We start from the raw sequence: 14,909 nt of genomic DNA on the forward strand, positions 1-14,909 counted from the left end.
CTGGATAGATGCCAGACCTCCTTATCTCAAGTAGTTGGCTTACATTTTTATGATCTTTCCCTTCTTCACATTGTACAGGGCACTATACTTGCCAGCTTCAGCTTTTGCCATGGCTCTTCTGCCAGCACAGTGTCTTCAGGGCAAGCCAGGAGGGGCAGAAAGGGCACAGTGCACTGTGGGCAGTGAAGTCAGAGCATTCTCAGGCTGGCCGGGTGCAAACATGAGAGTGCTGGACACTGAAACAGCCTCCTCAGGGCAGAGGTCATGGCACTAAGCTTGCCAGAGTTCAATAAGTGTCTGGACAAAGCTCTCAGACATATGCTCTGATTTTTAGGTGGTCCTATGCGGAGCCAGGACTTGGACTCAAGGATCTTTATGGACTCAAGGATCTCATCCAACTTGGGAGATTCTTTGACTCTGTGAGCCTGCCACCTTTGGGCTTTGGTTCTTGTTCACACACAAGGGATTTCAGCTTAGAACCCTTCAGATGTGAGTCCCCTCACAACCAGAAAACAGGGGTTTTGTCTAGGGAAAGTATTGAGAGGCAGAATGGAAAGTCTTGGTGTGAGAATTGGAGCCCTCCTGCCCTTTGCCTCACAATCCAAACCAGTATCAGAGAATGCTCCAAGAACAGTGGGAAGTGCATGTCCCCTGCTCCTCTCTGTCATCAAAATGCCCTGCATTTAGTCTTCTTAGATAGTGCTAGTTAGGATATGTGGGTAGAAGAGAGTCAGAAATGTTAACATCACCAAATTTGTGTACGTACCACATGGAAAGCACCAGCTGCCCTGACAGGCCGAAACCCTCTGACGGGAACACAGTGGTCGGCGTGGCCATTGCAGAAGCAGCTGCCCTTCACAATGAAGTCGTAGACAGCATAGTGTGGGGCTGGTGGGGCAGGCGGTTCCAGCGGGTAGCAGGGGCAGCTCTGCCGCTCCAGCAGCCGCACGCGTAGGTTGGTCACCTTCAGCTGCGCCTGGGCCTCCGCGCTGTATGGGTCCTCGGCAGCATGCGGTGGCGAGAGGGCTCGGTATATCACCTGCAGAGGTGTGGGGCAGAACGGGCGGTGTTAGCGGTGTGGGGCCATCCCCAGGTGCATGCAACACCCTCACACCCTTTGATGCAACAAATTTGGTCCCTACGACTTTGCTAGCCATTACTCTACGTTTGGCCATTAACCACGGCTGACCAGCTCACGGCAAACATCAGGTAGAAGACTCCTCGCCAACTTCTCCCGCCATTGCCCCTTATTGTTTTAACAAACGAAGCTCAAATTTCCAAGTGTTTGGCTCCCATCAGTCCCAGGCCACTTCCTAGTGGAAAAGTGATGTGGCGTGGCAGCAAGCTGATAGTCGAGAAAACCGAGATAAGAAAGAAAGAAAAAGTGGAGCTCCCAAAGGTTAAGAAAACACTTCTCATCAGTCTTTATTTTCACTTCTGTCTGATTGAATAAGTAAATACTGTCTCAAATGAAACATCAAGAGCACTGGACAAAAATAACTAATTTTCTTCGAGAGCTTTATTTTATCTTGCTGGGCCAGCTGCCTGCTGTGTGTCACTAGAAACAGCACGTCATTCATACAACTGTCATTGGTGTGGAATGACAAATCTTCGATATGTTTTAGTTACCAAAATATCTAGGTTATGGTTTACATTTATTAAATAGCTATATACCCCTTCAATGACTGACTGGCTTCGGAAGACCTATGAGTTACGTTTGCAAGCACCGGTTCAGTGAGTTGCTTGACTGTTTGAGTGCAACACGGCCTAGTGGGTAGGTGCACTGCTTCCAGCAGTGGTATAAAACCACCTAAAGTTGTCAGACAAGCAGTCCTTCCCCGAGGTACTCAAGCATTTAGCTGATTCTACAAAAATGCTGTCAAAAGGGAGCAAGTTGGCTTGGAGAGGTTGCCAAAGGAGTAAGGTGGGTGGTGGTACATCCCTTGTGGAAGTAATGAGACAGATAAGGGATGTTAGTAAATACTGACACTTTTCAAAAGGTGTTTCTTCATCCCTTTCAGGGATATAGAACTATTTTTCCACTTTCCTAAAATAAAATGAACCCAACAAGCAGTCCTGCACCTCTCCTCTGAAACAGAAACTGCTGTTCACCCAAACACACATCAGTGTCATTCTGCTCACATTTACTTGTTTGTGGCTCTGTGAATACAAGATGCCTTCAGATATGGAAAAAAAATTTCCTGGAAAACTTCCATTTTGGAGACATGGATTCCCTTTTAGTGGAGATGATGGAAAATGCCTGGCTGAGAATTTTTAGTAAAAACTAGAATTTTGGTTTCCTAGCTATTGCATCAGTCTTGTCTCAGAGAATACTTTGCTCATCCTCATTCAGATGGGAGTGGTGAAGGAAATACACAAATGGGAATAATCTATGCTAGATACAGCAACAGATTTTTTTCTGATTATTTTCACTTTTTCTCATTTATCTATCCCATTTTAAGGCAGGCAACTGATGCCTGTAACCCTCATAAAGGCAGTGCAGTGAGGAAATCAGTAGTCCCAAGTGCCTCCACGCTGTGGGAGTTAAACCACGGCTGTGTGGAATTCAGGGGGAGTTATGCCACTGATTTCAATGGAGCCAGTATTCCAGCTCAGGCCCTAAATCGTTACAAACATTTCTTTTTATGGTTGCTTGAAAACAGTGATGCTAAACACAAGCCCTATCTGCAGTTCCCAAGGGCTGCAGAGAGAAGGCTCGCCCTGTTGCCCCGGCTGCCCCGCGCTGCTCACACAACAGCAGGGGAGCTGAGTCTCAGCACTGCCACTGCAGTAAACACCCCCATCCCCCAGTGCTAGTGGGTCTGTTTTAATAAAATACAGAACAGTAATCATAACATGTGAGATGCCATACAAGTAGCGATTCTTTGCTCCATCCCAGCCGACTGAGCCGTAGCCCCCAGAGGCTGCACAATAAGATCAAGGATGTGTTTCCCAGCAGGATTTCCCTGTTCAGTCATTAACCTTGCCAATTCATCCCAGCCTGTTTCCGGAGTAATCCCAGCACATCACTGAGGTCACACGTCCCCGTGCAGCTGTGGTGGGCCTGCTGCTGCCTGGCACCCCAGCCCCAAGTGCACCCTCACATGGGCCACGTCCTGCTTTCACCTCTCCTAGCCTTTTCCATCCAGCTTTCCACTGCAGGATTTGAGATGAGTGAGCTGCCTCTGTGCATGCGCACCTGGCCATGGGGTGCTGCAAGCCTGGTGTCCCCGAGTGCCCTCTCTGACATTCTGCATGCAACGAGCCTCTCCAGGAAGCACCCCGTGGCCACCAGAGCTGCCTGTCTCTATGTGTCCTATGAACAATATGTCAATAATCAGCACTATGGTGTTAGGTAGATGGTGCGACTTCTCCCACATGATAGTCAGCACCATGCATGACAATCAGAAGTGGGAGGACAGGATCTCTACAGCAGCAGCTGCTCTGTGTATGCCTTACTACACATTTGGATTCTGTAGAACAAGTAGGAAGTGATAAATTGAAAACCCACAGCACTTTTATGCTGGATGTGCCATAATATACCCTATCAGAAAGGCATTTTCATTCCCAGTGTTGTGAGCTCATTGTAAATCTTCAGATGTTTGGGATTCTTCTTTAGCACAGTCCCAGGAACCGAATCTCTCTCAGCTCCCATTTAAAAATAACTATCTAGCAACATCTCATATGTGAGGAGCAAATGTCACAAAGTAGGAGGCAAATAAAATGAACATCGGTTTTCAAATCAAAATACCAAGCAATTTTTGGGGTAATGTTCCTTCTAAACCTTCTAATTGTGCTGTTGGATCCCATGTCCATAAGTATGATGCTTTCATGAAACAACAGAGCTGTGATACAAAACTTGCTTGAGGAAATCTGGGTAGGAGGAGAAGTCTCTCAGGATTTTTGTCCCCATGAAAAACGTCCAAGGAAAAAGCAATGCTTTCAATAAGAAATGGAAAAGCAGGCTGAAAATCTCGTGTTAGGCAACAGCACAGCAATGCCCCTCAGTGCCAGTGAGCCTGGTGCAGTGCCCACTGCCAGGTGCTAGCTCCAATGCCAGCCCTGTGCATGCTGTGGAATGCAAACAGGCTGCTCTTCAGCCAAGTTCTCCGTGGTTTGGGCACACGGCAAAGCTGACACCCCCTAATAAATTTTCACAGCATTTCCATTTCCTCACAAGCTGTCATGAGGAGCTCTTGATCTGTTGATTATTTCACTTTTTTTTTTTTTTTTTTTTTTTTGGCTTAAGCGGCACAAGAAGCTTTAGCTACTTACCATTGCTCAGATGCAAAAAAGTAGCCCTGAATATAAATAAAACAGCGGCTCTGAGCAGGGTGCACTCAAGTAACCGCCTGCACCACAATGACCTTGATTTATAAATACATAAAAGTCCCTTTGCAAGAAGTACCCTAGTATGTTTACACTCGAAAGGCAATGAAAGGGCATCTTTATATATATATCCACAGTGGGAAGGAAAATGCTAATGAATGATGCTGAGAACAACACAGTAGATTCTGAAGTCAAAGTGGCCTGAGGAAGTCAACAAAACCGATACAGATTTGCTGCCAGTAAAGCTGCCTAGATGAGTCACAGTGTGCCATGGACCACCAGAGCCTCTACCCACTAAGAGTCTTTGTCAAGATGCAAGTGACTGTGGTGATAAAGTCAGCCCTTTAGGTCACTTATACTTGTGATACTTAAGAGACACTTACAGAAGAAACAGGCACCCATGGGGCAGGGTGTGGGAACCTGCTACCCTGTGTCCTACTTGAGGTGCTGGGCTTGAGCTTCCCAACAGCCCTGACTCAAACTTGTCATGTTGAGCCTTCAAGGCACTGGGAGATGGTCTGCAAAACAGCAACAGCAGAAATGGCACAGAAGGAGTAAATGGATGAGGGAGTCAATGAGCACGTACACATGGAAAGAAGAAAACAAGAAAGGAAACAGCCAACAAACAAGGAAAATAGCAAAATCTGAGCTGGTGTACAGGTCTCCCTGTACAGGTGGCTGCTGGAGCCCCAGAGCTGGTCCCTCTGTTATGTGACGTATTACCCTGACACCAAGCAGAAGAATTATTAAGAGAGAAAGCCTCGTGTATCTATGACGTGCTACGCCCACTGCAACAACCCTATGCTGAAAAAAGGCTCTTCGGTGGCTACTGTAAATAATGGCCACAGAAACCTGCTGTATACCACTGACAGTAGCTACTGAGGTGCTGGAGAAGTGGCTTTCCTGCAGCTTTTCCTGCAGCTACTTCTCATACTCTGACAATGGACAGCATTTGGCCCGTGCCTGCAGCCCTTCTGCAATCTTTTGAAGCACATAAAACAAAGCAAATGACTCCCTGCCTCATCATCCAGGAATCATACAATCTTGCAAAGACTTCAGAAGGAAAATCCAGCTGTTTCAAATAACTGGCCCTCGTGGGAGCCTTGGCAGGTTAATCTATATTCAAGACAGCTTTCGGTTTGGGGAAACTCAAGGTGCTGCTCTGCCATTCTCAACACTGAGAAGTTGTCTGGGAAAGCTCCTGGTCATACATGGCAGCCAGCACCGAGGGGCTGGAAGAGGTACAGGGAGAACAAGGTAAGGACCAGGGTTCCTCCAGGATCCTGGATGTCTCTGGCAATAATCAGCCAAATGAGAGCCATCTTCTCAGCTCCTCTTTGAAGTCCCACTGCACAATTTCTTCAGATGAAAAGGAAACACTGCAGAGTCATTGCTGTCTTTAGTCAAGTGATGATCACAGAAGTAACGTTCTTATCACAAAAATCTCTCTTCAGTGCAAACAGCTCGAAACATTAGGATTCCTTCACCTCAGCTAACAGCGCTTCTCCATGAACTGAGTTTATTCTCCGATGGCTTTATTTTTCCTAATCAGCACTCTCACTCTTCTAACAGGCAGAAAACCTGGAAGACCAAGAGAACATGGAGCTGTGTCCAGCAAGGCAGGGAGAGCACTGGGCCTGCTTGTGCAGCTGGCTGTCTCCCTGCGGCCACAGAACAGCCCCTCTCACTGTATCCTACAAAGGCCTGCAAGGGTCAGAGTGTCAGCATGGATGCCTGCAGTAGGGCTAGGCATTGATGGCATTTCTTTCAGCTGAAGCGTAACTCGACTTCATGAATATTTTTCCACTCCTTTTGTCTATAAAGAAAAGGCTTTGTGTCTGTAGAGCTGGTTGCTTGGTATTGCAGTGGAAACCATCCAGCGCCTATGAGCTAAACTTCAATTTGGGAAAAAGAACACCTGTCTGAATTGTATGCAAACAGGTACAGTCCAAAAGGCCGTGAGAAACAACATTCCCTTTTCACCCTGAGGCTGTAGACTTCAAACATGGTCTGGGGATGGGCATGGGGACGCAGCACAGTGAATGGCTTGTGTAAGCCTGTTTTGGACACTGATTTCTTCCTGGAAAAGTTGCCCAGGCAGAATCTAAGGATTCTGCCATTTGAGTAGGATTTTGGATGCTTCTAGAACGGAAATTTCATGCTACTACTCACTGTGCATGCCAATTAATCTTAGATTAAGTCCATGAGCTTTTGGTCCAAGGCTCCTGAGATGCAGCCATTCACTGCTTTTGGTTACACTCTTTCCACGTAACCATTAGTACCAAGGAAGCCCAAAGAGAAGTACAGCAACCCTTGCTTCACAGCCAGCAAGCTGGGAGCTGAACAAGTAAGCCAGTCTTCCCTGCACGCCAGTAAGGAGCAGTGAAATGGAGCAGCAGGGAGCAGTGCTGCAAGAGGAGCCTGTGGCCTTTTCTCAAGGGAAGCAATAGCCTTGCTAACGAGGCCAGATGCCAGTTCAGGGAATTAAATTTTCCCTATCCAAATCCCTTCTGCTTCACATGGGTACAGTGTTCTTCAATGCCTACATAAAAACATAAGTTTGGAAAACTGAGCCCTGGAGCCCATTCCTTCTCTTGCTGGCAGCCTACAATATAGAATTTATTCTCTTTCACAGCCCCCTCCCAGGAATAATTTGTTTTAGGCAATCTAGTCATAATTTAGCCATAATTGGAGGCCAATCTAGAAGCCTTGATCTGCAGTAGTTAGAAACTTGCTTTTCTAAATAGAGTGCCGGCATGCACTATTAAGCACTGACTATGCTCCATCCTGGAGGTGGCTGCATTTCAATAGCTAGCCAAGCGGAGGGTCAAATTCTGTGTGCCAAAAAGCCTCGGACAGCCAGAGAGAAAAGGAAACGATGAGACCTTGCTGTGGGCTGGCTGCAAAGAAGGAATCAAGGGAAGGATAGCTGGGCAGGTTGAGAAGCTTCTTGCCCTCACCCCTGGTGGAGCCCAGGCTCTGAGGAAAGGTATCTTTCATGGTACAACTCCCTGAGCACCAAAGCTTCACATCTGCACAGGCCCAGAGCTGCCTTTGTCCTGAGTCCACTCAGGCACAAGTGAAAACTAAATTTAGGTTTCCTGCTTCTACCTGAATATGTCCTGCACTAAACTACCAGCTAGCAAGCCTGGGATTTTCAGGTCCCTACAACACATCATTGACATAAGCTTAAAATAAGCTCAGGATGGGCAGATTCTTCCTATAACCCAAAATTAGGGGCTCAAAATAAAAGTCACCAAGCACCTTTAACTCCTGTTTGTGTCATTGAGTGTTGCAACTGCTCAGCGTCTATCAGGGTCAAATTAATCAAGAGTAGGTCCGAACCTAGTTTTGCTCTATACAGTTAATTTCAGGTAGAACCAGTAGGGCTGCTGTGCAGATCCTTCAGGACAGAGGCAGGCTGCATGTAGTAAGTGTGAGGCAAGGTCCTGGAAGGTTTTTCTGCTACAGAAGGCACATGAGATCAATATGATGCTCAGCAAGACACACACACACCCCACAGTAAAACAGCAGCATGTGATGTTTCCAACATCAGCAAGCAGCGTGTTAGAATCTGCTGCTGGAAAACAGTCAAGCTGCAAGTACGCCTCTCCTATTAATAACACATAGCAACAATGGCTGAAGTCTCAAAGTGATTTATTAGCGGTATTCTGAATAGATAAACACTCAAATAAGTTGCTAATTTACTAAAATCTTGTCAAGGAGACTCTGCTTCAGTAAGTCCTTTTATGCCAGAGACTGTCTAAATGGGGACACTCAGGCGAGCTAATCTGAATTGACCACAGATGGGAATTTAAAGTAAATGAGATAATTGCATTGCAGAGTGGACAGTCATTCTCACCCACAGTTAAAGAATTAACATCTGCTAAGGGCCTCCTCTAGACAAGCCCTTAGCAGTGATCTCTAGTCAGGGATAAATTTAGGATTAGTTTGTAAGGCAAGAAACATTAATCTGATCCAAAGTGTGGGAGGGAAGATAGCCTTTTCTGTATACTAATAAAACAGAGCACAGGGTGAAGGAGTTTATTTCTGCATCTTATTTACTTAGGTTACATTTGGCTGGTGAATCCAGTTCGGACTTCCCTTGCAGGAATATGGTTGAAGGGTTACATCCTGGAAAAATGCAAAAAATACCCTGGATTTGTAGCACATTTGTACAACTCATGCTAAAATATGGCCCTAGCCTTCCTGCTATAACACTGATAACAACAGGCCAGCACCTAGAGGTTTCTGCATCTAGGTTACGAGGATCATTGTTGTGAAACAATCCACTGAATTAAGCATGGGGAAAGTCTTCAGTCAGATGTTTTGTTTGGCTCCTGCATCCTTACAGCAAAGTTATTGCTTCCCTGTCTGCAGGTCTTCTTTTCCTGAGAACAGACTGTGGCCTGGCAGCCCCTCATGGGGCTCAGCTCAGCAAGGAATACATTCACCTGAAAGCACCTGCTTAATTCTGGTGACAGTGCCTTTAAAACCCCAAACCATGACATCGTGTTGCTGAAAAGATGAGAATCTCTCCTCTGGTAACTATGTGAAAATAAAACAGCACCGGATAATTCTTTCCAATGAGCATGTTTCATGCTTATGACATCTGTCTTGTGTCATATGCTCCAATACATATTTTGGTCAATAGGCATAAACTGATGGCTTGGGTATGTGCAGCGCTCCATCACTAAATAACAGACATTACTTGCATGGTAGTATTCTGTGCAGTGTTAAGCACCATTCTCTCCTCATACTTTTAGGACTCATGAGTCTTAAAAGGAGTGCCTGGGGGAACTGGGATTGTTCAGTCTGGAGAAGAGGAACTCATGGGAGACCTTATTGCTCTCTACAGTGACCTGAAAGGAGGTTATGGTGAGGTGGGGGTCGCCCTCTTCACCCAGGTAACAGTGGCAGGATGTGATGGAATGACCTGAAGTTGCACCCCAGGAAGTTCAGGTTGGATGTTAGAAAAAATTTCTTCTCCAAAAGAGTGGTTGGGTGCTGGCACAAGCTGCCCAGGGAGGTAGTGGATCACCATTCCTGGAAGGGTTCAGAAACCATGTCACTGAGGGATACGGCCAGTGGGCATGGTGGGGATGGGCTGATGGTTGGTCTGGATGATCTTAGTGGCCTTTTCCAGCCTTAATGATTCTATGATTCTGTCATCTTTCTTGTGCCATATACTGGTTGGAGATGAAAAAAACCTGATTTTTCCATGTTTATAGAAGCACAGTGTAGCAGATTGGTACCTTTGTGGTGTTTTAGGGTGGGCAGCCATGTCCTGCAGCTCTGCAAATTGCTCATCCCGGGGGGATGGGCAGCAGCAAGCAGAAACCCCTCTGTTCTGCGAAGTGCTGCCAGAACCTGCAAGCCCTGGCCCTGCACCTGAAGATGCACATGGGGTGTTGAAATATTTGAAGGAGGAGAAAGCGGTACGTAGACGGTGTGACACACAGCCTGGTCACAGGCTGTGGTTGTTACACTGTGCTAAAAAATACCATCAAAAGCTTAAAAAGAAATCCGGTAGCACTTAGGGAACTTATGTTTGTGCTTTAAAGAAAACTGCGGTAACTGAGCTGCAGTTAAATAATACCGTTGGACATCCCAGATGACTGCATATTTAAAACCACTGTTTCAGTGAAATTACTGCTTCTATATGTCAGGAATGAGGTGCTGCCAGAAGTGGGAGTAAAGTGCTACATAACTCCAAACAGAACACAAAACTCTGATGTTTCTTTAGGTGAGATCCATGTTGCTATTGGCAGTTAGGAGTAATTGCTGGAATGTAGCAGTGTAATAAATTAAATGTGATATTTGCTAGGCATGCATGCTTGCCATCTGGTCACCAGAAAGCTGCCGTTACTACTTTGCAGGTAAATACAAGGAAACTGAAACATGCCATATAAATAAAACCCTACAAGCTCCAGCCTCTTGGACCCAACATTTGTTTAAGCCCTGGAATAATTAAACAATCTTGACTTTTATAGCTTCCTAGCAATAACACAAACTAAGGCACTGCCAGAAGAATAGGTCCTGCAGGAGCAAGATGAGCAAAAATGGCCTGCTTTGCAGCTGGCTACCGCAGACGCATCAAACAATACCAAATTTCTTTCCTTTTTGAAAATAGGCACTGATTTTGACATATAAGAGGCCCGCCGTGCCCACACACTGCACCAACCTGCTGAGGGATTTGCAAGGCAAGGACTTGCACAGGTGCTTGCCAGACATAGCCCTGGTGCAGACACATTATGGGGTGACTGTGGTGACCTAAGACCAACAGGGCAAGTACCGCCCCAAATGACACTCTTGAGTTTCTCATCACCGAGAACAGCCATTGGGAAAGCTGACAAAGGAGTGTACTTGTGCACTCAGTACCTCAGACACATCCTGCTTGCTGACCTAAGAGCTACAAACATCACTGCCATCCTGTTGCAGGATGGTACTGACTGGTGGTTGGGGTGCTGGGGTCATGGGCTGCAGGAATGCTGAGGACCATGACAATTCCCACAGGGTGTGTCCTTGCTTCTCCTGCAGGTCCACCTTCTTAGTAAGCCCCAGTGTCCCTTTCTAGGGAACTCCAGTCTGCTTTCTGGGGCAGGAGAGAAGAGATGGAGAAGAAGAAGATACTACTTTCTCTGGCCAGCCAAGAAGCCACAGAGAACTCTGAACAGGGGATTATTAGACATGACTCCTGGTCTCCAAAGACGGGACATTCACATCAGATCACATTATCAGCAGAAAACACAATCTGTCGGTAATAACTAGTGGAGAATTGACACCTTAATTCATGATCCACATTTGCCCCTCTCTGCACTGCGGCACCCGTGGGGTTTGATTTCCCACTCAGACAGGTTCATGGGATGAGGCCACAAGAGGGAGCTGCCTCAAGGCAGGGCTGAGCCCTGGGGGACCCTTCCCAGCAGGGACTCCATGAGCAGCCACTAAGCAGGATGCCCAGCCCCACATCATGGCTTTGGCATGCTGGCAGCAGGCTGCCTGTAGCACCTCCAGATGTGCAATTTATGACCTGCCATTTCTGATACCAAAAATAACCTGTTCTTTCACATGCATTCTTCCTCTTAGCAAACGGGATCTTTCTCCTTGCTTTTTTTCCCCACTCACCTCTCCTCCAGTGCAGGGGAAGGGGCTGGAGTATCTGGATGTGCATGGGGCTCCCCTTCTCACCATGTCGTCCTCCAGCCCGAAGGCCGTCGAGCAGTTGGTGGCAAAGTACTTGTAGGCCTGCCAGGTCTTGCCAAAGTCCCGTGAGCGCTCCAGCACCATGGCCGCCGGCCGGGGTGATTTGAAGACCAGGATCAGATGCGTGAAGTAGAAGGTGGCTTCCAGGTCCAGCTGGATGGTCTCCTGAGGGGCGTCCCCAGCCGCCTGCCACCAGGTGCGGGGCTGGCGGAAAGGGGAGTCGGCCATGGCAGCGGGGGGATGTGCCAGCCCTGCGTGCGCCCCACTGCAATGGCTGCAGGTGGGGGGCTTGCAGCGGAGCGTGGCATCCTCGGTGTAGGCGCAGAAAGGCTCGGCAGCATGGCTCCCACAGGCCGTCTCCGTTCTCAGCGTCCGCCCGTGTGCCAGGTTGCCAAGCCGGGGATTGCAGGCCTTCTCGCATGGGCTGCTTGCACTGGTTGCGCTGCCCAGGCCTGGAAAGAAAGCGATGAGACCATGGCATGCATTTCAGGGTTGCTCACCAACCCATGTGGGCTGCGTGCCAGACAGGCACACAGCTGCGTACCCAGTGCCCATCAACCCCACAAGAGCTGCACCTCTGTGTAGTGCGTTCCTTCGTGGAGCATAGCGTGCCTAAAATAGCAAAACAAAGTAAAATTAAAGCCCTCAGGGCTTCCCTGCGCATGGGAAAATCCCCAACGAGAACTGCAAAGAGATGAGGAAAGTGAGGGCAGGAGGAGGGAGGCCTGCACCTCACCTTCCCACTCTGGAGCCAGGTGGGGATGCAAAAAGGCTCAGGGGCAGCGGCAGCCCCATCCCACGGCCATGAGAGGACCCAGGTGGTCTTAGGCACAGGGAAGGGCAGGAGGAAAGCAGAGAGTTTCTGTGGCACATGCCATCTGCATCTCTCCATGCAGGAGCACAAGAACTGGGTCCTGGTTCGAGCACTTCCTCCAAGTGCTGACCCCAAACCTTCACAGCCCTTTCCAACCCCTCTGTTCCTACCCCAAATCTCCCCGCAGTCCCGAACTGCCATAGAAGTTGAATCAAAACACTGCTGAGGTTTGGAAGCCTGACACCAAAGTGTGTAAAGCAGGGGGAAATAAATCCTTGGTTGAAATGGTGCTGGCAGGCTGCCTTACAGCTGAGCCGCTGTGGTTTATGTGCAAGTCACTCTGGCAGCCTCATCAATTTAAAAATCACAGCAAAAGTGGCAAAGGAAAACAAAATCACTGCAGGGTTTGGTGTTTTTTTTTTGGTGTTTTGCAGGGTTTTCCGCAGAGCAACCTGCCTGGCTCAAGAGCGTTTGGTGAGTGGTCTCCACCTCCTTATTAACAAGTGTAGCAGCAGGTCAAGGCTGTATTTTATTAACCATAACTGCTTAATATGTTAAAAAATAATTTTAAAAAAGGAAGCTCTGATGACTCGCATGCAGGCAGCCAAAACATCCAAGGTGCATAATGTCTTCTTTCTCGCTGTGCCAATCATACACAATCAGCTTTGTGCACCAATTACTGTGGCATCTTGGCGTTTTTTTGTTATGTCCAAAGGTCATTTCAGTTTAGCATCCAATAAATCCTTTATTTGGGGTTTATTCAGCATTCACTTACAGTGTCACAGCTGCAATTAAGCTACATTACCCACTAGCAGAGACAAAGCCTTCAGAGCCTGATGGATTTCCCTATTCCTGCCCCTTACAAAGTGCTCTGGAAACAGCACAGTTTTATCACCGCTGATCTGTGTGGGTTCCTGTGCTGTTATTTAGAACAGATGCAGACTGCTGCTTGTAACACACCTGCTGCAGAGCACTCCTGAATTCAGTCCCTGCACCACTTTAGGCAAGAAGCCTTGGGCATTTCTAGCAAGCAGTGAGTTTAGCTTCCTAACAAACACAAAACCATCAATATTAACTGCGCAGCACCCATCTACTCTAGAAAAGCAAACAAACATAGCTGTAAAACACACATACATCTCCCGAAGACACTTTCCAAAGCACTGTGCAAACATTAACTAACCCACACGGCTCTCCCGAGGGGTCGCTCAGTGTTTGCAATTACCATATTATCAGGTAGGCTTGCCACAAGCTGGCCTAATTGACGTGCCTAGCTGCTTTCCTGGATCCTTTGGCTACATGCAGCACAGCGCAGCTCACTGTCAACAAACAAGTGATCGCTGACTGAGCGCTGGATCAGAACAGGGGTTTGGGATAGGGAAAATGCAACAGGGCTCAGCTAGCACCTGGAGCCAGATCAGGATCCTTGCTTGTGTTCATAGCATCCTTTTAGTTTCCCTGTACCTTGACAGTGATTGTTCTCAGAGAGGTGTTGGAGACTTCTCAGGGGCTGTCCTGGTGCTGGGGCACAGCGTTGCCAGGAGGGCTGGCTCCCAAATTCCCATTTGAGGTTTTGGGATCTGAAGGGATTTGGCTCCCAGCACCCTCCAGCCCCAGTCCAAGCCATCTGCGGGCCAGGAATATGGGGTCCCTTCCTCACCTGCAGGTTTGGGACCAAGGACTTGGGTTCAGTAGGGCTGGGGAAGGAAAGCTGCTGCATACACACCCCAGTAGGGAGGAGAAGAACTCCTGTGAAGGGCATTTGTTTTCCCTCGGGTTAGCAGTTGCATGATGGCCACAGAGCACCGCGTGTTATGAAAAGTGACAGCTTTCCTGTGTGCTGCCGCCTGGCCCAGGAATATGGTGAAAGAATAGATGAGGGCAGAAGGATTTTCCACACCGCAGCCCTGGGAAAGGGGCTTCTCTCGACTGCCCAGATGGATCTGGCCGTCTGAACAGCCCCGTTCTGCGCTGCACATGGTACCGGGCTGGGTTCTTTAACACTGAGTAAGAGCATGCAGCGAACACCATGACTCACCTGTAAAACATCCATGGAAAATCATATGCTTCCTGCTTAAGCATTTTAGCGACACTTGCCTTGTAAAGTTTTACTCGTAACCTCGCACTCCGTGAGACGTTTGTTTCCCATCTGGGTTCTTTCTCCTTTATAGAGCGGCACATCGGCGCCCGGCTCGCAAACCTCCAGGGCAGCGTTACGCAAACCCGACCGGCTCCGGGACCGCACCGCGGGCCGATCCGCTGGGAGGTGGGTGAAGCCGCGTAACGCTCCCCTCGCTTCGGGAGTTCAGCGCACGGAGCCCCGCCGTCCGCCGCCACACAGCCGCACAGCCATCCACGCCCGCGTATCCACGGATGCGTACGTAGGTGCGCACACGCCCGCGCCCAGCTCGCTCGCCCGCAGAAAACGGAGAGCGCCCGCCGCTCGCGGCTCACCTGCAGCGCCCAGCAGCACCACCGGCAGCACGACCAGCAGCAGCGGCAGCCTCGTCCCGCGCCCCATGGCCGAACCCCGGCCGCGGCGCCGCCGCCCGCCCCGCGCGCC

The 14,909-nt window shown here is 48.6% G+C and overlaps 1 protein-coding gene across 3 annotated transcripts in view; it reads right to left on the reverse strand.

Moving 5' to 3' along the window:
- Positions 1–14,544, reverse strand: part of NTN4 (netrin 4) — a 35,523-nt gene extending 20,979 nt beyond the window's left edge. For all 3 annotated transcript variants that reach the window (XM_042816268.1, XM_042816271.1, XM_042816270.1), the window contains exons 1-3: positions 14,385–14,544; positions 11,458–11,987; positions 767–1,039 (exon numbers count right to left, since the gene is read on the reverse strand). In XM_042816268.1, coding sequence (XP_042672202.1) covers positions 767–1,039; positions 11,458–11,987; positions 14,385–14,409 — 828 coding nt within the window. In that variant the 5' untranslated portion in view covers positions 14,410–14,544. The remainder of the gene's footprint in view (positions 1–766; positions 1,040–11,457; positions 11,988–14,384) is intronic.
- Positions 14,545–14,909: the final 365 nt, after the last annotated feature.

The sequence above is a fragment of the Centrocercus urophasianus genome, unplaced genomic scaffold, assembly GCF_019232065.1.
Source record: "Centrocercus urophasianus isolate 14NV4802_14NV808 unplaced genomic scaffold, USGS_Curo_1.0 seq_15, whole genome shotgun sequence".
NCBI classification, from domain to species: Eukaryota; Metazoa; Chordata; class Aves; order Galliformes; family Phasianidae; genus Centrocercus; species Centrocercus urophasianus.